Here is a 25658-nt window from a genome sequence, read left to right as displayed (position 1 = left end):
AATAGTTGAATAGTGGGCAATACCATGTATTTACCACTAGTTTATGCAAGAGGGACCAAAAGCTTCATAAGAGGGCTGTCAATGCCGTTGAGCCGGCGATTCCACATTATTTAAGGTGGTCAGAGCAGCCCATTGTGTGGAGCAGAGAAGATCATCCTCCCCGAGTTGATAATCTGGGTCACTTAGCCTTGGTAGTGGCACCTCAGGTTGGTGGATATAAATTCACTAAAGTGCTCATGGATGGAGGTAGTAGCATCAACATCCTCTACTATGAGACGTTCCGTCGGATGGGGTTGACTGATAAGAGTCTTAAGCAATCCAACACTATTTTTCACGGTGTTGTACCGGGCAAGTCGGCATACCCAGTTGGTAAGATTGAACTGGAAGTAGCCTTTGGGGATGAATATGATTCCAGAGCGGAGAAGTAAACTTTTGAGGTGGTTAAGATCAAAAGCCCATATCATGCTCTGTTTGGACGGCCGGCTTACGCCAAGTTCATGGCTCGGCCGTGTTATGTATATCTGCCGCTCAAGATGCCGGGTTATAAGGGCACCATTACAGTACATGGAAGCCGGAAAATAGCCCTAGAGTGTGAAGAAGGAGATGCTGCATATGCTGAGTCTGTTTGTGCAACAGAGGAGTTAAAGTTTTATAAAGATAATGTTGACCTGGCAGACATGACGTCTTTAAAGAAGCCAACAATGGAGCATGAACAGGTGTTGAAATTCAAGTCAGCTGATGACACCAAGACGGTTGATTTTGTGCCCGGCGACTCATCCAAGCAGTTCATCATCAGTGCAAACTTGGATCCAAAATAGGAAAGCGCGCTCATCGAGTTCATCTGTGAGAACCGGGACATCTTTGCATGGAAACCTTCTGACATGCCGGGTGTCCCGAGAGAACTCGCTGAGCACACTCTCAATATTGATCCGAAGTTTAAGTCGGTTAGGCAGTTTCTCCAACGGTTTAACGAGGAAAGGCGCAAGGCCATCGGAGAAGAGGTGGCCTGGCTCTTGGCGGCCAGGTTCATTGTGGAAGTTTTTCACCCAGAGTGGTTGGCTAACCTGGTGCTTGTACTCAAGAAGAACAGCACCTGGCGTATGTGTGTGGATTACACCGATTTAAACAAAGCTTGTCCAGATGACCCTTTTGCTCTCCCTCGTATTGATCAGATCATTGATGCTACGGCGGGTTGTGAGTGTTTGAGTTTTCTGGATGCTTATTCAGGTTATCATCAGATCAAGATGGCAGTTAAGGACCAGGAGAAGACAGCTTTCATCACTCCATTTGGAGCCTTCTGCTATGTGTCTATGCCTTTTGGGCTTAAGAGTGCCTAGGCAACTTATCAACAGTGTGTGCAGAATTGCCTTCACAGTCAGATTGGGCGTAATGTTCATGCTCATGTGGATGATATAGTGGTGAAGTCCAGAAAAGAGGAAACCTTGGTAACAGATCTGAAGGAGACCTTTGATAACCTCCGGGTCTACAAGATGATGCTTAACCCGACCAAGTGTGTTTTTAGAGTCCTAGCTGGCAAACTCTTGGGTTTTTTGGTGTCCAACCGAGGTATTGAAGCTAACCCAGAGAAAATTAAGGCAATCGCATCCCTGGCCAAACCAACATGCATCAACGACGTTCAACGGCTGGCGGGTCGTGTTGCTGCTCTGAGCCGGTTCATAAGCCGGTTAGGGGAGAAGGCGATGCCTTTGTATCAGATGATGAAAAAGATGGATGACTTTGTTTGGAGTGAAGCTGCAAATTCTGCCTTTGAGGATCTGAAGAAACAGCTTGCCGAGCCACCGGTTCTTGCTGCTCTGGTTGAGAAAGGGGCGCTATTGTTATATGTAGCCGCTAACTCACGAGCTGTTAGTGTGGCGATTGTGGTGGAACGCAAGGAGGCTGGCAAGGAACATCCGGTCCAACGGCCGGTTTACTACGTCAGTGAGGTGTTGATTGAATCTAAACAAAGATATCCACATTGGCAGAAGCTCGTGTATGGGGTGTTCATGGCAAGCCGGAAGCTCAAACATTACTTTCAGGGTTACCCAATCACTGTGGTTAGCTCTGCTCCTTTGGGAGACATAATTCAAAATAGAGAAGCTACTGGACGAGTCGCCAAGTGGGCCATTGAACTTGGGTCTCATGGGTTGAAGTATGTACCACGTAAATCTCAAGTGCTGGTTGACTTTATTAATGACTGGGCAGAGATGCAGATGCCAGAGGAGAAACCAGACAACACATATTGGACGATTCACTTTGATGGGTCCAGACAGTTGGAGGGCTCGGGGGCTGGAGTTGTGTTAACTTCCCCTCAAGGTGACAAATTTTGTTATGTGTTGCGATTGATGTTTCCTTGTACTAACTACACAGCAGAATATGAAGCCTTGCTCCAAGGTCTTCGAATGGCAAAAGAAATGAGTCTAAGCCGGGTCCGGTGCCTTGGCGATTCAGATTTGGTGGCTCAACAGGTGTCGGGCAAGTGGGATTCCAAGGACCCTCTCATGGCGGCTTATCACCGAGAAGTCGATGCTGTTGTAGGGCATTTTAAAGGTTATTAGGTGGAACACATTGATCGTAGGAAGAACGAAGCGGCCGATGCTTTAAGCCACTTGGGATCTCAGCGTAAGCCGGTGCCACCTAACACCTTTTTGGATGTTTTGCATAACCCGTCTATTAAGTTACCTACAGAGGAAGATTTAGCCGTTCCTGACCCGGAGGCACAGTTGGTGGCGGCTCTTCATGTCATCCCAGACCGGACAATACCGTTCTTGGCTTACATGACCTGGGGCAAGTTGCCAGAGGATGAGACCCTGGCCCGACAGATAACCCGGTGGTCCAAATCAATGACGATTTCTGACAGAGAGTTATACCATCGCAGCATCACTAGAGCATTTCAGCGGTGTGTTTCTCCTGAAGAAGGCCAAGAAATACTTCATGAGATCCATGAAGGGGATTGTGGTCATCACGCCGGGTCAAAGTCTCTTGTGGCCAAAGCCTTTAGTCATGGTTTTTACTGGTTGACGGCTCACGCTGATGCAGAGGATCTGGTCAGTAGGTGTGATGGATGTCAAAAATTTGCACGACGAGCGCATGTGCCGGCTCAAGAGTTGCGGATGATTCCAATCACTTGGCTGTTTGCGGTATGGGGGCTTGACATGGTTGGGCCTTTCAAAAAGTCTAAGGATAAAAAGACACATCTTTTAGTGGCAGTTGACAAATTCACAAAGTGGGTTGAGGCAGAGCCAGTGAGTAAGTGTGATGCAGCCACAGCGGTTCACTTCATGAAAAAGGTGATCTTTCGCTTTGGCTTTCCACACATCATTATCACTGATAATGGCACTAATTTATCCCAAGGGGCTATGGAGGAGTTTTGTCAATGTGAGCATATCCGGCTTGATGTTTCTTCTATAGCTCACCCTCAATCTAATGGGCAAGCTGAGAGAGCAAATCAGGAAATCTTAAAAGGTCTCAAACCCCAGCTCATGGTTCCCTTACAACGGATGCCGGGTTATTGGGTAGAGGAGTTACCCTCGGTACTGTGGAGTATCAACACCACTCCTAACAGGCCCACGGGTTATACACCCTTCTTCATGGTTTATGGAGCGGAAGCGGTGTTGCCTAGTGACATCCGTCATGACTCGCCTCGTGTGGCGGCTTATGTTGAAGCTAATAATGAACAAGCCAGATAGGATACACTTGACTTGTTAGATGAGGAGAGAGACTTGGCAGCGGCTCGATCAGCAATTTATCAACAGGACCTGCGCCGTTATCACAGCCGTCGGGTTAAGTCCATGACTTTTCAAGAAGGTGACCTGGTGCTTCGGCTCATCCAGGATCTGTCAGATGCACACAAGCTATCCCCGCCTTGGGAAGGACCCTTTGTGGTTAGCAAAAACTTCAACAACGAGTCATATTACCTCATTGACGTTCGAGAGCACAAAGACTCACGTAAGTCGGAGGAAGAGACCCGCCGGCCGTGGAACATTGCTCAACTTCGGCCATACTACACCTGAGCCACCGGCTCTCATCATGTACATACTTTGACATTGTATATACTATGATAAGTAATAAAGCAATACCTTTGTCCTTTTCCCTTTCAAAGATTATATATCTTTACTCTTTTTTACTATTAAAATGACTATTAAGAAGCTGATCATATCTGAATCAAGTCTAACCTTTTTGGTCCGACTTATGATCGTATTCGAATCTAGCTGTAAACCTCATGATCACTTGGGGGCTTCTTGTTCAAACATAGGTCGTATTCTAACCAAAGAGAACATAGCTGTTGTAACCCTCTTGATCGGCTCAAAGCCAAACTCACTAGGGGGCTTCTTGATCGTATCCGAATCATAGCTTAACCCCTTTCGGGTCCGACTTGGATCGTATTCGAATCAGGGTCGTTAAAAACCTCTCAAGGTAATTTGGGGGCTTCCTGTTCAAACATAGGTCGTATTCAAACCAAAGAGAACATAGCTGTCGGTACCCTCTTGATCGGCGCAACGCCAAAGCCACTGGGGGCTATATGATCGTATTCGAATCTTAGCTTAACCCCTTTGGTCCGGTTTACTGATCGTATTCGAATCAGAAACCCCCAACTTTCAGTTACAAAGTTAATTTATGTTGCAAACTACTATTTTGCCTTCCTGGTCTTTTATTGTCTCAATTTTAAATGATCAGCACGGTCTTTTCACCGGCTTGACTATTTGACAATAAGCCGCCCAGGCATGATGATCATCAGGCATGAAGAAGCATTGACTTCTCAAAAATGGATTGGATCATCAACCTCATTACCCGGGTCATATAAACCGGTGGTCCAGAGGTAACAAATACAGGTACAATTGTTATTTATGAACATTTGTTTCTGTGTTAATCGAAGGTTGTTTCAACCTTGTTTATTTTCGCATCTGTTTCTGTTTTTTCTACTATGATAAACCATTGGTTATATACCGGGTGTTCTGACCCGTTCGGTGCTAAACCGCCAAGCCAGTTTTTTCCTTTTCTACAGGAACAGAGCCGAAATATTACAGAGATAACCATAAATATGACGCATATATTGACATCAAGAAGCAAAGAGCCACACATGGCATCTTATGCACGATGGCATAGGTAAATATGCGGTTGTTTCAAGCTAAATCTATTACAGGGCTCTAAAGAGCCCACGAATATGGTTCTCACTCTTCCCTCGCCGGTTCACCTCCTTCTACTGATTGGAAGCTGGGTTTTGACCAGTCAAAACCGTTCACGACAATGAATTCTACTTCTTCATCAATCAGGCCAGCCGGATCAACTTCCGGAGCAAATGTATGTTGACGAACCGGCGGGATTAGATCTGTCACCTTGTAAGAGGGAGTTGCCATCTTCTTATTCTCCAAATCAAAACCCGGCTGATATTTTTCAATATTGGTTTCATCTCCAAGAATGGTAGCCTTAGGTCGAACTCCTCTCACACAAGCAACAAAGTCATCCTGCTCAAATGGAGACCCGTCTTCCTTCACGGTAGGGTACCCCCTGTCTACATCCGCCGGATCTAGATCTGGCACCCTGGCTTTGGAGCGGCTCAGGGCAGTCAAGGCTCCAGCTCTGGCACATGATCGTTTGACTTCTTGGAACCTGGCGGGTAAGACTGACAACTTTTTCAAGACATCACTGAGCCGGTTGGGTCCTTGATTGGCAGGAGAGATAGCAGCAAGTGCTCGTTGCGCGCCAATGTACAACTGCTCCACGGTATAGACCGCCTTCAGTTTAGTCACATTATCTTGGCTCAGATTCCTGCTTCGCGGGCCTGCACATATTTTGTAAACAAGGGGTCAGCTGGCGGTTTATATTCCGGGTCAAAAGAAGGTATAAAAGATCAGTACAAATGGCTTACCAAAGATGGCGGAAACCATTTGAGACACCCGGTTCTTTAAACTGGTCAGCTCCGTGGTAACCTCCTCAAGAGCCGCTTCAGCTTTTTCGGCACGTTGTGTCAGCAGCGTCTTTTCTTCATCCCAGGTTTTCTTTTTGGTAGTCAAGCTGGTTTTCAGTTTTTCTGTCTTAGCAAGACTTAATTGAAGTTTAGAATCAGCAGACTTGATTTCTGCCTCTTGATCCGCCAGCCGGGTCTTGGCGTCAGTTAATTGGGAACCCAATTCAGATAAGGCATTCTATAAAACATACACAGGTGTGTCAAGGTTTAAACTAAAAGTTCAAGATTCAAGTCTCAAGTACTTTGCACTGCAAAACCACTTGACACTTGGGGGCTAATGTATGCCAAAACAATTTCTTATGACTCTGATATATTTCAAGTCCCAAGTACCTTACAAAGTAACAATACTTGGCACTTGGGGGCTAATGCATGATATTCAGAAAGCCTCTCAAGATTAAACCGGATTACAATATTTGTTGGGTTCAGCACAAGACAGTTATGAAATTAAGTACCGGCTCATTTATGATCAAGTGAACCGGCCCTTGGGGACTACAGGTGAAGTTTATACTACTTTATTGGACTTCTGAAAAATCTAAAGGTAAAGCTTTAGCCTATATCATAAGTCTACAGATCATTCAGGTTTTATCATAATCTAAAGACTTGGGGGCTGGCAGAATATAAGTAAGCCGGAAGAGCATACCTCGTACTTCAGCTGCAATTGCTTGACCATCCCGATTTCCGAGTCACGACTGGAGTGCACATGACTGAGATAGCCGGGCAGCACATCATTGACATTGAGATGGGTGTAATGGGAGACATAAACCGCACCTTCTGCTTCTCTAAGGCTTCTTGTTTAGTAGTGTGTGGAGCTAATATGGTGGGGTTCCCTGGCTCAACAAACCGGCTACCAGTAACCAAGACGTCAGTGTCAGAGGTTGTCGGTGGATTAGCTGAACTGGATGGTTCAGTTATAGCCGGGTAGAGAGTGGTCTCATCAGCTGATGGTTCAGGAGGGTCCGATTGAGCCGTCATAGCCGGATCTTCTGGCGCTTCAGTTTGAGGGGGAGAAGTTGGCATAGACGGTTCAGGTGCAAGAACTAATGGGTCTTCCACCGGTTTAACCACTTCGGCCTTCTTGGATTTGGCTTGGCCACTAAGAAAGATTTTATAAGACAATTAGTGCAACGGTGCAATTTTTAAAGACATAGAGGAAAGATGATTTTTTTCCTTACCCAGGGGCAGTCTTGAAGGCCGGAAATTGCATTTGAGATGAGTCGCCAGAAGAGCGAGAAACCTCCTTCAAAGGGCAGATAACGTCAGTAACACAAGATAATAGATTCATTAATGAAAGCCGAAGAGGAATATAAAAGAGACCTCATTTTGGCATTTTTGAGGAGTTTGTTGTACAACAGAAGGCGGCTCATCATCATTCCGGGCTTGACGACGGCTCTCGTGTTGCTATTTTTTCAAAAGAAAATGAGAGTCCAAATAAGCCAAAGGGTGCGAAAACCTTACTTTCCGGGTTACCCGTCGTAGTTTCTGTCTCAGCAAATGGTCTGAGTCGGAGGAAATAATTACCTCTTCTTCTCCGACCTGACTGGCCCCCGTGTCATCCTGGCAATAATCAATGTCAATAAGGTTATTAGAAAACTGGCCAAGGGAGTCAAGGGCTACCTCCGACTCAGAAGTATCATCGTCAAGCTTTAACAGGTCCTCAGCGGTGCTCTTCTTCTTCTTCTTAGACCTCCGGGTCTTCTTCTTGGCGGTCATGGCGGCAGCTCTAGCCTTCTTGGCGGCTTCGTGGTCATATTTGGCTTTCCAGAAATCAGATTTGGCCTGTAAACAAATAAACAAGATAAAAGGTCATGCATGTATTTAAAACGGTTGAGAAAAATACAAAGAGAAAGAGGTCAGAGGTTCTTTACCTCTGGCGCCGGGTTAAGTTTGCATAAGGGGTTTAACCCGACTTTACTGCAGTCTTCATATTTGCCGTTCACCAGAAGGGTCAACATTGAAACAATATCTTCTTCAGTTAATTGAACGGAGCTGTGATGAAGAGAGTCATTTGGGCCTCCACCATATTCATTCGTCAATTTGGATAGGCGGCTTAGAGGGATGACCCGCCATGAGACCCAGCAACAAGTCAAGTCAACTCCGGTTAAGCCGTTCCCCAATAAGGTGTTAATCCTTTTAATTGATGGAATAAGCTTCTTGCGTTCGGCGGCAGTGAGTTTGTCAGGGAGCGCAAACTTGGAGTCGAGACGCTCTGCGCGATAACCCGGCAGTGGCTTATCATTTGCTGGTGAAGTGTCTTGACAATAGAACCAAGTCTGATTCCAGTCTTTGGGATGACTCGGCAAGACTATTAGGGGGAAGATGGCGCCCTATCGACGCTGAATTGAGATGCCTCCAAGTTCCAAGCTAGGTCCATTGGTACACTCGTTCTGGCGGTTCAGATAAAAATACTCTCTGAAGAGTTCCACAGTCGGTTCTTCTTGAAGGTACACCTCACAGAGAACTTGGAAATTGCAGATATTGGATATGGAATTGGGCCCGAGATCTTGAGGGTGGATTTTGAAAAAATGGAGGACATCTCTGAAGAACTTTGAGCCGGGTGGTGAAAAGCCACGGTTCATGTGGTCGGAAAAGACAATGACTTCACCATCTTTTTGGATTGGGCCGTTCCTCGTCCGGGTCAGGTGCACGGTAAGACATAACATTCTTCCCTGGCGAAAATCCTATGGAGAAGAAATCCTTCAAATTATCCTCAGTTACTGTTGAAGGAACCCAGTTGCAGATAGTCGGTGCTTTTGACGGCATGATGTTCAAAAGACGAACTGAAAAGAAAGTGACATGCCAGTTCAATTCAATGATAATGGTGAAGTTAAGTGATGATGGTACAAAGGAGTAATGGCGGCTTAAGTAAGGGCTAATGTCATATAAGGAAAAGTAAGCCGGCGCAATAAGCCGCCATGACTACAGATATTTGAGAAAACAGATTCGGTTAAGTGTTGAGACAAACAAGTTTCCTAATTGCTTGATATTATTCTTGATCAAATGGCTATTCAAAATGGAAAATATTCTAGACCTAAAAGTCTAGCGCAGATGAGTTCGTGAGTCCTAATGAGGCCTTTATACCGGGAAAAGGGATCTACTAGTATCAAGAGTAGGCACAAAACAACTACCGCACAAGTATATATCTCTTTTTGGATCAAGAAGAGGTTGTAGTTGAAGAAATACGAAGAGACTGTGATGAACTACAAAGAACACGCAGAAACCTAGAAAGCCCTAATGCAGATCTGAGGAGTAAGAAGGGAAATGCTTACAGCCACAAATCTTCCGTGGAGAGTCGCCGCCGTTCTCTGGACCGATTCCAGTTGATGCAGCGGCCAAAGTCAACCGAGGTGAGGCGCTCTCTGACGGCGGCGGAGCTCGAGCAGCAGTGGGGGTTGCGAGAGGTAGAAGACAAAGAAGAGAGAAGAATGAGAAAGACCGGGGCGTGCCTATTTATAAGGGGATAAAAGAACAGGCAGGCGCGAAAATCGAGGAAGACCCGAATAATGATTATCCAACTAAACGGACGCCTCGATTCTCGGAAGGCATTAAAGGATAAAGATCTGTTGAGAGATGACGTCATAATAGTTTTTCGTGTTTTCAAGAAATGACGTCATGGCGGGTTACAAAAATTTCTGCGAAGAGAGGAAGATGGATTTCGTCTAAGTATTGAAGACTGACAAAGAACAAACTTCAAAGTCAACCTGGGGCCTAATGTTGGGGATATAGCTACCAGGTATGACCCGCCCAGGAGGGGCTGGGTCAGCCCCAATGGCGGTCACAAAGGAAGCCCAGTAACATTCAAGGCAATAGTTTATTAAGGCTTATAGAAGGCCTAAGCCCAGAGGCGTCTTAAGGCCCAATATTGTAAACCGCCGTATATAAGGAAAGACTTGTAAGGAAAGGCATATAAAAGAAGTCACCGAGCCGGACACGCTTTATGAGCCGGCCGGGACTCCGTAGGCCGCCTGGCGTCAACCCGTGTATATAAGGGGACGACCCAGTGGCGACTTAGGGCAAGAAACAAGAGATCGATAACCAAGCCGGCGGATTAGCCTCTTGGTGATCGAAACCCCAGCAATTCCAACACAACTAGATGTAGGCTTTCACATTCATCGTAAGGGGCCGAACTAGTATAAAACCTCTTGTGTCCTTTGTCCCGATTAACCCCTTTAAGCTTCCTAGTTGCGATGGCCCTATGACTAAGTCCATTTGCTAGGACATCTTCCATGACAATTACACGACAAAATCTTTGAAAAAAATATAGGGAGACCATGCTATGCTAAGCTATACAGTTGGACCAACACAAAAATATCTCTGGGTCAACCAGAACAGCAAGACACATGGACCACCACCCTCACGTGCACCATATTAATAGTCAATTGGTCAACATTATAGTCTATGTATGGGCTTAAACCTTCAGCCAATTATAAGCTAGCACCTGTGAGAACAATGGAGAAGGGGATGGGCAGCCATACCAGCCAAGGGAGGTGGATATCAAATATTAGATGGCAAGGAGAGCAGAGTAAGCAACTGCCAAGTTTCACTCATCTCAGCTTTACCCAAAATAGTCAGACCAAGCTCTCTTCTTCCCAGCAGCACTAGCATTCCCCTGTCCAAAACCAACAAAGATCCAAGAACAATAAGTGAAGATGGTGACATGAGAAATCATCAGTAGACTGAAGGGGACAGGCTAGAGCAAGAAGCTAGCCTACTGGACTGGGGTCTGGAGCGTAGGAGCAGCAAGAGTAGGGCCAACAGAGAGAGCAGAAGAAGAAAGGTGAGTTCTTCCTCTTCTACCAGTTCTTAGTACTCACATACACAAAGAGGCCTAACCCAGATGCACACACAATATTGCTCAATGGATTTTCACATATTCACATAAAATATAGGCAATCACAGTAGCATCACATCTCAGTTTAGGAAAATAGAAGTATGAGGAAGAAAGGGGATACAACCTCAAATAGCTCAAATAAAATGGATCAGGTTATTGTACAGTATCAGCACACCATAATCTTGAACAGGGAGTGATGAACTTGTTCAACACACACATGTGAGCCAATTTAATTTACTAAATCTGAGAACTTGAACATACAAAAAAAATTAGGGAGGGGAACAAGGCATCACTAACCTGCACATATGTTCGATCTACTCCATGGCCACGCACTGGAGCTCTGACCTGCACCATCCAGCATCACGGCGGCGCCCAACGCTGACCACTTCAATCTGGAGCAGGGAAATCACATCCCCAATAGGGTTTGACCTGCAAGCCAAAAAGAACACACACACAGAGGGGGATTAGAGAGTTGAGGCTGAAATTCATGGGGATAATATGGGGATTCACATCAGGGGAGAGAGAGTGTGGAGGATCTAGCAGTGGCATCTTTCCCGTCGCTGGCGGTGGCGCCGATCTGGGCAAGGAGCAGAGGAGCATCAGTCTGTGCTATTACTTGTGTTCTTCCTGGACTGATAGTACTAGTGGGTGCTCTGTTCGGTTGAGAACTACTAGTACAGAACTAGTACAGGGAAGAGAGAGATAGGTTTAGTTTAGAGAAAGGGAGAGGGCACGTGGAGGATAAATTAGCCTAGTAACATACCCAGGTGCACACCTAGTACACGTACTAATGCAAGCTTAGTAAAAAGACATTAGAAATAAAGAGTAATATTTGACTGTAGGATGACCACACTGCACCGACATATATTTTTATTTCCCTATCATTCACTCGACTTAGTCTCGAAATATATATTTGCCGAACTGCAGGAAATGAGTACAATCAGGAGAAGGAGGCGCTACAGAAGCAAGCTGAGTCCGGGTCTGAGTACGGGAACTCAGGCAAGCTCTCCTTGATCATCCCGAGTAGAACTATTTTTTTGAAAGAAAAAAAACTATTCTCTTCTATCTTATCATCAACTTGCATAAAATGTTTTGGTAATAAATTGTGCGGAGTGGCTGCTGACAAAGAGTTGGGTTAGCTAATGGAGCAGCTAATCCATTGATTTATTTATTTTTATAATTATTTGGTGGGTAGAGGGTGCCCTGGATGGACATACTGGAAGGTGGGGCCCTCTACATATGGCTAGCATATTAAGATTAAATAACTTTCACTCGTTTTATGCGTCGTACTACAACTGTATCAACCATGGTCTCGTCTAAGTCGAGTTGAGCCAAATACCATCAAGTTATTATACTCTCCACATGGGTAAGTAGTCGTAGGATGGGCGATGAGTTCCCACGCTAATGCTGGATGGGTGCATTAACAAGCGCTATATAATAAGCCTTGGTGGAGTGCGGGTTCCGAAAACCGACACAACGGCTAGTGACCACTAGCCGGGGGGAGATATAATATACATAATGGGAAAAGCTTTATGTTCGGAACCATGTCTCGCATCTAAGGAAATGCATATGGCAATTATGGTTTCGAGCTCTATGGGTAAAGTGATACAAACTATGAAGAGTTAAAGAAAAACATGAATTCATGCCAGTCTCTTGGATTGGGGACTACGGGGACCTATTGGTGGTCTATCTCGCAATACGAGTGTTTTATAGCTTTTATAAATTGAAATAAACTTTCTGCAACAAATGTACCTTACTATTGTGTATCTCGCAACATAAGTGCTTGTTCTATAGTATATAACTTGTGTGCATTAGGAGGCTCATAGTACCTTACTATTGTGTGCTTTAGTGAGTAATCAGAGTGGTATCATTCTGGTTACTAAGAGGCATTTGCCACCATGATTGTACTTCAGTTTTGGTTACTACAAATTGAAGGACAACACGCTATTTATTGGTATCACTTGCACTTGTGCTTGCTGATTTGAATCAATAATCATGCAAAGAAGTAACCAACTAACTAGAAGAAGAAGAAAAAAATGCAGGATGAATAACAATGGTTTGACTGAGCAAGACCTTGTCTTTCGTTTGGGATCAAGCGACCATGATCAGCATGGGGGTACTCCAGCTTCAGAAGATCAAAGTGTTCTACCTGGACCGGCACAACTTCCAAGCAACCCAGAAGTTGGCAATGCTGGAACTTCTGGACTTATGGGTGGAGAAGGCAATCTGGGAGATGTCCCTAAGTTCATGGAGAATTCTCGAAGGGTGTCCCAAGAGAACCAGAACCGTTTCCTCGAAGCAATACTGACAAGACTAGTTCCTGGAGGAGCAAACCTACCTGGTGCAGGAGTTAGCTTGGGAGAATTTCTGAAAACTCAGCCACCCACATTCTCCAAGGCAGTGGATCCACTAGAGGCAGATGACCGGTTGTTAGAAGTAGAACACAATCTGGAAACCGTGGGGTGCTTAGATGAAGAGAAGGTGAGATATGCATCGCACTAGCTAACCGGACCAACAGCAGCTTGGTGGAGAAATTTCAGCCTTAACCGAGCAAATAATCAGCCTATCACTTGGGAGGAGTTCAAGGAGAATTTTCGTGAGACCCATATCCCAAAGGGAAAGATGGATATCAAAAAGAGGGAGTTTCGCAATCTAACTCAGGGTAGTAAGAGGATAAATGACTACCTAAACCAGTTTAATGATTTGGCAAGGTATGCTCCGGATGATGTGAATAAAGAAGCCAAGAAGGTGGAAAAGTTTATGGAGGGGCTGCATCCATTCCTAAAAAAGCACCTCTCGATTCATGGGATCACCCAGTTTTAAGACCTTGTCAAGAGGGCCTTCATACTTGAGAATGAGCATGCCAACCTAAGTGAAGAAAGAAGGAAGAAAGCAAGGGTAGACCGACGCCCCATGATGCATCACCCACGTCCTATGATGCCTGGACCAGTGCGTCCTCATATGACACCACCATGGCCTAGATTTCCTACTCAGCCAACCTTTGTTCCTAAATGTGGGAAGTGTGGAAAAGGGCATGCTACTCGAGATTGTATGACGGACACAGGACTTTGCTTCAATTGTGGGAGACCAGGACACCACAAGCTCAATTGCACCCTCCTTCCGCAAATCCTACAAGGCCACCTATGCATCAGACTCAAGTGCATCGTCCACCAGCTGGGCGAGGACAAGGCGGACCTATGAACTATGCAGCAAGAGGAGCTGGGCATGGAGGACATGTAGGAGGACAACCAAGGCTGAATTATGTGGCTGCAGAGCAACTAGGAGAAGCTACAGATGTTGTCATCGGTAAACTACTCATTCCTCCTTCAGTTGGTACAGTTCTTTTTGATACCGGTGCCACACACTCATTTATTTCCCAAGATTTCGTGAATAAGAATGGATTAACATGCACACCGTTGGAAAAGGCTTTAGGAGTTAACTCACTTGGAGGGAAGATTATAGTAGAGGCAATGCATAGAAATCAACAAATAATAATCCACAACACCAAATTTTCAGCAAACCTGCATGTTATAGAGATGTCAGGGTTAGAAATAATCCTTGGGATGGATTGGTTAGCTGCTAATGGAGTAAAAGTAGATTGTGAACTTAAAAGTGTATCCATAAGGAAGTCTGATGGCTCTAGGCTGATATATTTTGGAAGTAGAACCAGACCAAACAATCCCTTAGTAATGGCATCAAGTGGACAAAAGAAAGAAATAAAGGATATACCTGTAGTTTGTGAGTTTCCTAATGTATTGCCGGATGAACTGCCGGGGTATGCCGCCTGATAGGGAGTTAGATTTCAGCATAGTTTTAATGCCTGGGGCATCACCTATCTCCAAAAGACCCTACAAAATGTCACAGCCAGAGTTAGTGGAGATAAAGAAACAATTGGATGAGCAGAAGGAAAAATGATTCATTAGGGAAAGCATCTCACCATGGGGAGCACCGGTATTATTTGCAGAGAAAAAGGATGGAGGGTTGAGGCTATGCACAGATTTTCGAGACCTTAACAAGGTAACTGTAAAGAATAAGTATCCATTACCTAGAATAAATGATTTATTTGATCAACTCAAGGGTGCATGTGTCTTCTCGAAAATTGACTTGAGATCTGGATATCACCAAATGAAAGTGAAGGAAGAGGACATTGAGAAGACGACATTTGTATCTCGGTATGGACACCATGAGTACACTGCGGTTCCATTCGGTCTAACTAATTCGCCAGCTATGTTCATGAACTTGATGAACAAAATTTTCATGCAATATCTAGACAAGTTTGTAGTGGTCTTTATTGATGACATATTAATATATTCAAGAAGCAAGGAAGAGCATGCAGAACAATTGAGGATAGCACTTGAAATCTAAAGAGAGAATCAGTTGTATGCAAAACTTAGTAAGTGTGAGTTTTGGCTGGACCAAGTAGCTTTCTTGGGGCACATGATTTCAGGAAGAGGAGTTGAGGTTGACCCATCCAAGATTGAAATAATTGTGTCTTGGGCTCGTTCGACCAATCCAAGTGAGATAAGGAGTTTCTTGGGCTTTGTTGGGTACTACCGCAGATTTATAAAAGGGTTTTCGTAGATTACAACACCAATCACCAAATTGCTTAGGAAAGAAACTAAATTTATTTGGACTGAAGGGTGTGAGAGAAGTTTTGAGGAACTAAAGAAAAGGTTAACTACCGCACCAGTGTTGGAATTACGTGAAAGTGGACAAGATTATGTGGTGTATTGTGATGCTTCAAAATCTGGACTAGGATGTGTTCTGATGCAAAATTATAGAGTGATAGCCTATGCTTCTAGGCAATTAAAGACACATGAAGTAAATTACCCTACCCATGACTTGGAGTTGGGAGCTGTTGTGTGTGCACTGAAAACATGGAGGCACTACTTATATGGTTCTAAATGCACATTGTACAGTGACCACAAGAGCCTCAAATATATATTTACACAAAAGGAGTTAAACATGAGGCAGAGGAGGTGGCTGGAACTAATCAAAGATTATGATATGACAATTAACTACCATCCTGGTAAGGCAAATGTAGTGGCAGATGCACTTAGTAGAAATAAGCAATGCAACCACATATCAATTGAAGGGTATGGAAAAGAGCTACGGCAGGATCTTGCAAAGATGGGAATAGAGCTGAGAGGAGCCACATCTAATGCTAATATAGCAGCCATGACATTTCACCCCACATTGCTAGATCAGATTAAGGAAAAGCAAGGAATGGATGCATTCATCAAGGAGGAAATGAGAAGAATTCAAGTGGGACAACCTTCACAATTCAGGTTGGACCAGGAAGGAGTTCTTTGGAACCATAGTAGGATCTGTGTGCCAGATGACCTATAGATCAAGGAAATTATTTTGCATGAAGCTCATGACACTTTGTACACTATCCATCCTGGTAGCACAAAGATGTATAAGGATGTGAAGGGAAATTTTTGGTGGCCTGGTAAGAAGAGGGAAATTGCAGAATATGTCAGCAAATGCGACACTTGTCAGAGGGTAAAAGCGGAACATCAAAGGCCTGTTGGGTTACTAAAGCCATTAGAGACACCAGATTGGAAATGGGAAGATCTTTCTATAGATTTTATTACTGGTTTGCCTATGACACCAAAGAAGAAGGATGCCATATGGGTTGTGGCCGACCGACTCACTAAGTCAGCACTCTTCATTGCTACAAACCAGAAATATTCCTTTGATAAGTTGACTGAACTGTACTTAGAGAGGAAGTTGCCCTCCATGGTGTACCAAAGACCATAACATCTGACCGAGGTTCCGTGTTTACATCAAGCTTTTGGAAGAGCCTACAGAAGTCTCTTGGAACTGAGCTACACTTTAGCACAGCTTATCATCCCCAAACCGATGGCCAGACAGAGCGGGTAAATCAGATCCTTGAGGATATGTTGAGGGCATGTGTAATGAACTTTGGAGAATCATGGGATAAGCATCTACACCTAGCATAATTTTCTTACAATAATAGTTATCAATCCAGCATACAAATGGCTCCATATGAGGCATTGTATGGGAGGAAATGCAGATCACCTACATGCTGGTATGAAGTTGGAGAGAGACCATTACTTGGTCCTAGAATAGTGAGAGAGAATGATGAGAAGATCCAACTAATCAAAGAACGACTCCAGATTGCACAAAATAGGCAGAAGAGCTATGCTGACCGGAATAGGAGGGTTATGCAATTGGCAGTAGGAGACTTGGTTTATCTAAAAGTATCACCTATGAGAGGGGTTCGACGCTTTGGAATCAAAGGAAAGTTGAGTCCTAGATATGTTGGGCCATTTAAAATTTTGGAGGAGAAGGGAACATCTGCTTATAAGTTGGAGTTACCAGAACGTTTATCAAGAATTCACAATGTCTTCCACATATCTCAACTTAAGAAATGCAACAAGCCACCACCACAAGTATCAGACTTGGAGATTGAATTACAACCAGAACTGACGTATGAAGAACGACCATTGAAGATCTTATAAGTTGAAGACCGCAAGCTCAGGACAAGGACCATTCGGTTCTGCAAAGTGCAATGGAAGAACCACTCAGTTCGTGAGGCGACGTGGGAGAAGGAGGAAGACCTACGAGTAACCTACCCCAACCTTTTTATGTAAGTTTTCGATTTCGAGGACGGAATCTTTTTCTAAGGAGGGTAGGATGTAACGACCCGTATTTTTTTTCACATAGTAATTCCACCCTTAACTAGATAACTAAGTAGAATCCATTAAGCAAATACATATCAGATTTCTTCAACAAGCATCATAACCACTCAAGCATATATATTTATATTCATACACCTCAGACAGTATAGCTGCAAAAGTGTATTACAAATCTTTGGAAAAAATATAAGGAGACCATGCTATGCTAAGCTATACAGTTGGACCAACACAAAAATATCTCTGGGTCAACCAGAACAGCAAGACACATGGACCACCACCCTCACGTGCACCATATTAATAGTCAATTGGTCAACAGTATAGTCTATGTATTGGCTTCAACCTTCAGCCAATTATAAGCTAGCACCTGTGAGAACAATAGAGAAGGGGATGGGCAGCCATACCAGCCAAGGGAGGTGGATATCAGATATTAGATGGCAAGGAGAGCAGAGTAAGCAACTGCCAAGTTTCATTCGTCTCAGCTCTACCCAAAATAGCCAGACCAAGCTCTCTTCTTCCCAGCAGCACTAGCATTCCCCTGTCCAAAACCAACAAAGATCCAAGAACAATAAGGGAAGATGGTGACATGAGAAATCATCAGTAGACTGAAGGGGACAGGCTAGAGCAAGAAGCTAGCCTACTGGACTGGGGTCTAGAGCGTAGGAGCAGCAAGAGTAGGGCCAACAGAGAGAGCAGAAGAAGAAAGGTGAGTTCTTCCTCTTCTGCCAGTTCTTAGTACTCACATACACAAAGAGGCCTAACCCAGATGCACGCACAATATTCCTCAATGGATTTTCACATATGCACATAAAAGATAGGCAATCACAGTAGCATCACATCCCAGTTTAGGAAAATAGAAGTATGAGGAAGAAAGGGGATACAACCTCAAATAGCTCAAATAAAATGGATCAGGTTATTGTACAGTATCAGCACACCATAATCTTGAACAGGGAGTGATGAACTTGTTCAACACACACATGTGAGCCAATTTAATTTACTAAATCTGAGAACTTGAACATACAAAAAATTTTAGGGAGGGGAACAAGGCATCACTACCATGCACATATGTTCGATCTACTCCATGGCCACGTACTGGAGCTCTGACCTGCACCATCCAGCATCACGGCGGCGCCCAACGCCGACCACTTCAATCTGGAGCAGGGAAATCACATCCCCAATAGGGTTTGACCTGCAAGCCAAAAAGAACAGACACACAGAGGGGGATTAGAGAGTTGAGGCTGAAATTCATGGGGATAATATGGCGATTCACATCAGGGGAGAGAGAGTGTGGCGGATCTAGCAGCGACATCTTTCCCGTTGCTGGCGGCGGCGCCGATCTGGGCAAGGAGCAGCGGAGCATCAGTTTGTGCTATCACTTGTGTTCTTCCTGGACTGATAGTACTAGTGGGTGCTTTGTTCGGTTGAGAACTACTAGTGCAGAACTAGTACAGGGAAGAGAGAGATAGGTTTAATTTAGAGAAAGGGAGAGGGCACGTGGAGGATAAATTAGCTTAGTAACATACCCAGGTGCACACCTAGTACACGTACTAATGCAAGCTTAGTAAAAAGACATTAGAAAAAAGAGAGTAATATTTATTGTAGGATGACCACACTACACCGACGTATATTTTTATTTCCCTAGTATTCACTCGACTTAGTCTCGAAATATATATTTGCCGAACTGCAGGAAACGAGTACAGTAAGGAGAAGGTGGCGCTACAGAAGCAAACCGAGTCCGGGTCTGAGTACGAGAACTCAGGAAAGCTCTCCTTGATCATGCCGAGTAGAACTATTTTTTTTGAAAGAAAAAAAACTATTCTCTTCTATCTTATCATCAACTTGCATAAAATGTTTTGGTAATAAATTATGTGGAGTGACTGTTGACAAAGAGTTGGGTTAGCTAATGGAGCAGCTAATCCATTGATTTATTTATTTTTATAATTATTTGGTTGGTAGAGGGTGCCCTAGATGGACATACTGGAAGGTGGGGCCCTCTACATATGGCTAGCATATTAAGATTAAATAACTTTCACTTGTTTTATGCGTCGTACTACAACTGTATCAACCATGGTCTCGTCTAAGACGAGTTGAGCCAAATACCATCAAGTTATTATACACTCCACATGGGTAAGTAGTAGTAGGATGGGCGATGAGTTCCCACGCTAATGCTGGATGGGTGCATTAGCAAGCGCTATATATTAAGCGTTGGTGGAGTGCGGGTTCCGAAACCCGACACAACGGCTAGTGACCACTAGCCGGGTGGAGATATAATATACATAATGGGACAAAGCTTTATGTTCTGAACCATGTCTCGCATCTAAGGTAATGCAGATGGCAATTATGGTTTCGAGCTCTATGGGTAAAGTGATACAAACTCCGCAGAGTTAAAGAAAAACATGAATTCATGCCAGTCTCTTGTATTGGGGACTACGGGGACCTATTGGTGGTCTATCTCGCAATACGAGTGTTTGCTAGCTTTTATAAATTGAAATAAACTTTCTGCAACAAATTTTTATTTATTTATTTATTTTACAGGAGTCGAGTTGAGGTAGGACTTGCTGATTTATATTGAGCTATCATGAGTGTTGCATTTTGCTATTTGAGCTTGCTGAGTACTCTGTACTCACTCTTGCTATTATTCATCTCTTTCTTAGAACAAAGATTGTATGAGAATCCTACTGGACCAAGTGAGGAGAGCAACGGTGATGGATACAACTACACAGGGGACATAGATGTGGATCCATCTAGTGCTATGTACGATCTGGATGCTACATATGGGGGTTGGGATGAATAACTGATGATCTAGCTATGTAATCCAGGAACCATTCTATCACCATCTATGTAGTACTGCTAGTTGAAGCTCCAGTGTTAGGAGATGTAATAATTTGGTGAACATGTGAGAACCTACCTGAGACTTTTAGCCATGCGTGGCATGGTATTGTAATATAAATGACCATCTCTAGCTATTTCCCTGTTGCATATCTCTGACATGGATTATTATTTGACAAAACAAGATTTTGTCAAGAAATAATACAAGGACTGGTGCCATTATCTATAATAATAATGACACGGGTCATCACATGTGGTATCAGAGCAATGGTTTCGAGGTCCACGCAGATAGTTAGAGACGGTTGGAATAGTTTAGTTGGACCCATACTTGCAATAATGCACCACTAATTAATTCTACATCATATTATTCTATCCAGTAACATTAGATGACTATCATGCTAATTAGAAGCCTGTTGCAGGATGGTTCGAATTAGAATTCCACCATCAAGGGTTCATGGCCAGCATGTCCTACTACTTTGGCAAATGATGCAGGAGCTTGGGGCACCATGTCCACAATTCTTTGAAGAGATGCCAGATGATGGAACACACTCCTACAGACGTGTAGTTGTGGTGCTCAGCGGTGTTCCATCAGACATGGACTTCTATGTGGAGCTCTCCGCAATGCAGCGGTCATCCGATGACACTCTACCCATGCAGGAGGTTGCCAAGGAAGCTATCCATGGACTGCGAGCATGTTTTGGAGAGAAATTGCGCACCACTGGATACTGTGACTTGCCAACACTTGATTCTGGAAGTTTTGGGCAAAACCATCAGCAAGGACCTAGAGTAGCAAGCCTGGGTGTTGGGTCTTCATCAGCTCAACCTACACATGCCGCGTCAACAGTTAGCACCACTTCTAGTATGACAATGATTGCTGATACGATGATGTATCATACAATGAAGGAGGAGCTTATTAGACACAAGGAAGCAACCCAATTCAGGTATCAATGCTATCAGATGAGCGAACATGATAGGATTATGCTTCAGGGATCACTAAATGCTATGCCTGGAGGTCCTCTTAATCCTATAGTAGTACCATGTGATGTTTAAGAGGAAGAAGAGGAGGATCCAGAGGAAGTAGAACCAGAGGAACATGAAGATGTTGAGGGAGTAGAGAACCCAAATGAGCCACTAGTTCCACCCCCACCGAACGTACCACCTACACCACCCCAGTCACTACCTGAGCATATAGATGAACCAGAACCAGCCCTACAGCCAGATATTGAGCAGCAGCTACCCCACTTGCCTATTCCATGACCACACCAACCTGACTTTATCCACCCACACATGAGTGTTAGCTCGAGGGAGTACACGGAGGCTGCTACCTATGCAAGGGTACCTGGGCTTGGCGCAAGTGGCAGCAACGGAAGCAATGGAAGTGGCAGCGATAGCAACAATGGCGGTGGCAGCGGCATCACTTAATCAAGTTCCAATCTGCCAGACTCTTAGGCGTGGGACGCCTTGGCCATAGTCTAGTCTTTTGGGATCAGCAATAGTTAGTGTAGTGGCAGCGTGAATATGTGTGTTTATGAAAGATCTGTGGCAAGGCAGAGTTTGTGTCTTATGTACTAGTAGGATCTGAACCCTATGTGGAGTGTGTTGTAGTTGTAATGCAGTTATGCCCTTAATTAAGACTTATGTGATGTACTGGTTTTAATATAAGTGCTTGTTTTGTAGTATATAACTTGTGTGCATTAGGAGGCTCATAGTACCTTACTATTGTGTGCTTTAGTGAGTAATTAGAGTGGTATCATTCTGGTTACTAAGAGGCATTTGCCACCACGATTGTACTTCATGTTTGGTTACTACAAATTGAAGGACAACATGCTATTTATTGGTATCACTTGCACTTGTGCTTGCTGATATCTACTACACAACCTTCTTCTTGTAGACGTTGTTGGGCCTCCAAGTGCAGAGGTTTGTAGGACAGTAGCAAATTTCCCTCAAGTGGATGACCTAAGGTTTATCAATCCGTAGGAGGCATTGGATGAAGATGGTCTCTCTCAAGCAACCCTGCAACCAAATAACAAAGAGTCTCTTGTGTCCCCAACACACCCAATACAATGGTAAATTGTATAGGTGCACTAGTTCGGCGAAGAGATGGTGATACAAGTGGTATATGGATAGTAGATAATAGTTTTTGCAATCTGAAAATATAAAAACAGCAAGGTAACGAATGATAAAAGTGAGCGTAAACGGTATTGCAATGCGTTGAAACAAGGCCTAGGGTTCATACTTTCGCTAGTGCAAGTTCCCTCAACAATAATAACATAATTGGATCACATAACTATCCCTCAACATGCAACAAAGAGTCACTCCAAAGTCACTAATAGCGGAGAACAAACGAAGAGATTATGGTAGGGTACGAAACCACCTCAAAGTTATTCTTTCCAATCAATTCGTTGGGCTATTCCTATAAGTGTCAAAAACAGCCCTAGAGTTCGTACTAGAATAACACCATAAGACACAAATCAACCAAAACCCTAATGTCACCTAGATACTCCAATGTCACCACAAGTATCCGTGGGTATGATTATACGATATGCGTGACACAATCTCAGATTCATATATTCAACCAACACAAAGGACCTCAAAGAGTGCCTGAGGGAGTCCTGGATTAGGGGGTCTCCGGACAGCCGGGCTATATCTTTCGGCCCGACTGTTGGACTATGAAGATACAAGATTAAAGACTTCATCTCGTGTCCGGATGGGACTCTACTTGGCGTGGAAGGCAAGCTAGGCAATACGGATATGTATATCTCCTCCTTTGTAACCGACCTTGTGTAACCCTAGCCCCTCCGGTGTCTATATAAACCGGAGGGTTTTAGTTTGTAGGACAACATACAATCATACCATAGGCTAGCTTCTAGGGTTTAGCCTCTCCGATCTCGTGGTAGATCTACTCTTGTACTACCCATATCATCAATATTAATCAAGCAGGACGTAGGGTTTTACCTCCATCAAGAGGGCCCGAACCTGGGTAAAACATTGTGTCCCCTACCTCCTGTTACCATCCGCCTTAGACGCACAGTTCGGGACCCCCTACCCGAGATCTGCCAGTTTTGACACCGACATTGGTGCTTTCATTGAGAGTTCCTCTGTGTCATCGCCGTTAGGCTTGATGGCTCCTACTATCATCGATAGTGATGCAGTCCAGGGTGAGACTTTTCTCCCCGGACAGATCTTCGTGTTCGGCGGCTTTGCACTGCGGGCCAATTCACTTGGCCATCTGGAGCAGATTGAAAGTTACGCCCCTGGCCACCAGGTCAGGTTTGGAAGCTCAAACTACGTGGCTGATATCCGTGGAGACTTGATCTTCGACGGATTCGAGCCTCTGCCTTGTGCGTCACGCGGTCACGATGAGTACGACTTAGCTCTACCATCGGACAGTGTTAAGGAGATCGCACCGGCGGCCGCTCCGACCCTCAATTCGGAGCCAGTTGCGCCTTCCGCGGATGGGTGGATGGACCCCGCCACGGAGGCCTTACCCTCAGCGGCGATCGAGCCGAACATCGACTTTATCTTGCACAAGAGCCGTGTTGTTGAACTACCGGATACTTCTCCGGCTACGGACTCCAAACCACCTGCGCCCGTTCCGATCGAATCCGGTTGGGCGCCAATCATGGAGTTTACCTCTGCGGATGTCTTTAAACACCCGCCCTTCGGCAATATACTGAAGTCATTAAAGTCTCTCTCCTTGTCAGGAGAGTCCTGGCCGAACTATGCCCGACAGGATTGGGATGCGGATGACGAAGAAATTCGCCGCCCACCCACCACCCACTTAATAGCCACTGTCGATGACTTAACCGACACGCTCGACTCCGACTCCGAATACATCGACGGTATGGACGACGATGCAGGAGACGAACAGGAACCACTGCCCCCAGGGCACTGGACGCCCACTTCATCACATGACGTATACATGGTGGACACACCAAAGGAAAACGACGACGAGGAACGGAAGGACGCAACGAAGGGTTGTTCCCTCGAGAAGCAGTCAAAACGGAGGCATAAGCGCCGCCCCAAAGCCCGCCTCGGCAGAAACAACGATCATACAGACCCAGCGTTAGAGCAGGGGGAACCATACCACGGCAACACGGAGAATCAAGCCGAACAACCCAACTCTGTCAAAGATCATAGTCCAGATGACGTCACACTGGACGGACACCCGGAGCAATAGAATGCCCATCAAAGTCTCGTTGCCACCACGAGGAGTCTAAAAAAGTAGAAGCAAAAGCTCAAGGCTGCGCAAGACACACTCCAAATCAGATGGAGCAAAGTACTCAACACAGCAGCAAAGTACGGCGGTAATCGCCCCACCAAGAGCTACCCGAAGCAAAAGTTGCTACCTGAATTCGATGAGGAGGCCTTAGATCCCCGACAACCAAAAATCAAAATAGCCATCTGGCCGGATAGGCAACCTCACGGCCAACATAGAGCGGCAAACAACGCCGCACATAAGCCAATACACGATCCACGCGAAGACTCGCATCAAAAGGACGGCACCACCAGATCCATCTATGGACCACGTAAGCGCGCTCCAGCATACAATGCAACACAACAAACATCCGAAAAATGCGGTACACTCGGATACAGGGGTGCCGCACACTCCCTATGTTTCACCAATGAGGTGCTGGATCATGAATTTCCAGAGGGATTCAAACCCGTAAATATAGAGGCATACGATGGAACAACAGACCCTGGTGTGTGGATTGAGGATTATATCCTCCATATCCATATGGCTCGAGGAGATGACCTCCACGCCATTAAGTATTTACCCCTCAATCTCAAAGGGCCAGCTCAGCACTGGCTTAAGAGCCTCCCCGAAAGTTCCATTGGAAGCTGGGAAGAGCTCGAAGATGCTTTTCGGGCAAATTTTTAGGGGACTTACGTCCAACCTCCGGACGCGGACGATTTGAGTCATATAACTCAACAACCCGGAGAGTCAGCCTGAAAACTTTGGAACAGGTTTCTTACTAAAAAGAACCAAATAGTCGACTGTCCGGACGCCGAAGCCTTGGCAGCTTTTAAGCATAGTGTCCGTGACGAATGGCTTGCCAGACACCTCGGCCAAGAAAAGCCGAGAACAATGGCAGCATTAACAAGCCTCATGACCCGCTTTTGCGTGGGTGAGGATAGCTGGCTAGCCAGATGCAACATCAGCGACCCAAGTACATCCGAAGTTAGAGATGGAAACGGGAAATCACGACGCAACAACAATAACAAACGACGAAATAAAGAAGACAGCACGAAGAGCACGGCAGTAAACGCCGGATTTAGAAGCTCTCGGCAAAGTCAGCAAAAGCAGCCCTCTAAAGGCGCCAGAGACGAACTGTCCAGCCTAAACAAAATTCTGGACCAAATATGTCAG

General features: G+C 44.9%; 1 protein-coding gene across 17 annotated transcripts; it reads right to left on the bottom strand.

The window, feature by feature from the left end:
- Positions 1 to 5030: 5030 nt before the first annotated feature.
- On the bottom strand, positions 5031 to 18920 carry LOC125508051. 17 transcript variants are annotated; one of them, XM_048672613.1, is made up of 13 exons: positions 17863 to 17996; positions 14734 to 14817; positions 14526 to 14644; positions 11094 to 11225; positions 10441 to 10574; positions 7834 to 8745; positions 7583 to 7744; positions 7487 to 7522; positions 7283 to 7366; positions 7141 to 7205; positions 6609 to 7061; positions 5870 to 6146; positions 5031 to 5782 (listed from the first exon to the last, which is right to left on the bottom strand). In XM_048672613.1, exons 6-11 carry the CDS (start codon positions 7918 to 7920, stop codon positions 6617 to 6619), a joined length of 879 nt encoding a protein of 292 aa, XP_048528570.1. In that variant the 5' UTR covers positions 7921 to 8745; positions 10441 to 10574; positions 11094 to 11225; positions 14526 to 14644; positions 14734 to 14817; positions 17863 to 17996; the 3' UTR covers positions 5031 to 5782; positions 5870 to 6146; positions 6609 to 6616. The 17 variants fall into 17 exon arrangements, 6 of the variants coding, with proteins under 6 accessions (XP_048528570.1, XP_048528569.1, XP_048528571.1 ...); XM_048672612.1 differs by lacking the exon at positions 17863 to 17996 and adding an exon at positions 14241 to 14317 and having other exon boundaries at positions 11094 to 11373; positions 14734 to 14837; XM_048672614.1 differs by lacking the exon at positions 14734 to 14817.
- Positions 18921 to 25658: the final 6738 nt, after the last annotated feature.

The sequence above is a fragment of the Triticum urartu genome, chromosome 5 (genome assembly GCF_003073215.2).
Source record: "Triticum urartu cultivar G1812 chromosome 5, Tu2.1, whole genome shotgun sequence".
NCBI lineage: Eukaryota > Viridiplantae > Streptophyta > Magnoliopsida > Poales > Poaceae > Triticum > Triticum urartu.
This window is presented reverse-complemented; position numbering and strand designations above follow the sequence as displayed.

Excerpts from the sequence above, each read along its gene's own strand:
- LOC125508051 (XM_048672613.1), bottom strand. The coding sequence starts at position 7,920 with ATGTTGACCCTTCTGGTGAACGGCAAATATGAAGACTGCAGTAAAGTC. Across the intron at positions 7,367-7,486 it reads GTCAGGTCGGAGAAGAAGAG|CAACACGAGAGCCGTCGTCA; the intron begins GTAATTATTTCC and ends TTGAAAAAATAG. Across the intron at positions 7,062-7,140 it reads GCCTTCAAGACTGCCCCTGG|TGGCCAAGCCAAATCCAAGA; the intron begins GTAAGGAAAAAA and ends AATCTTTCTTAG.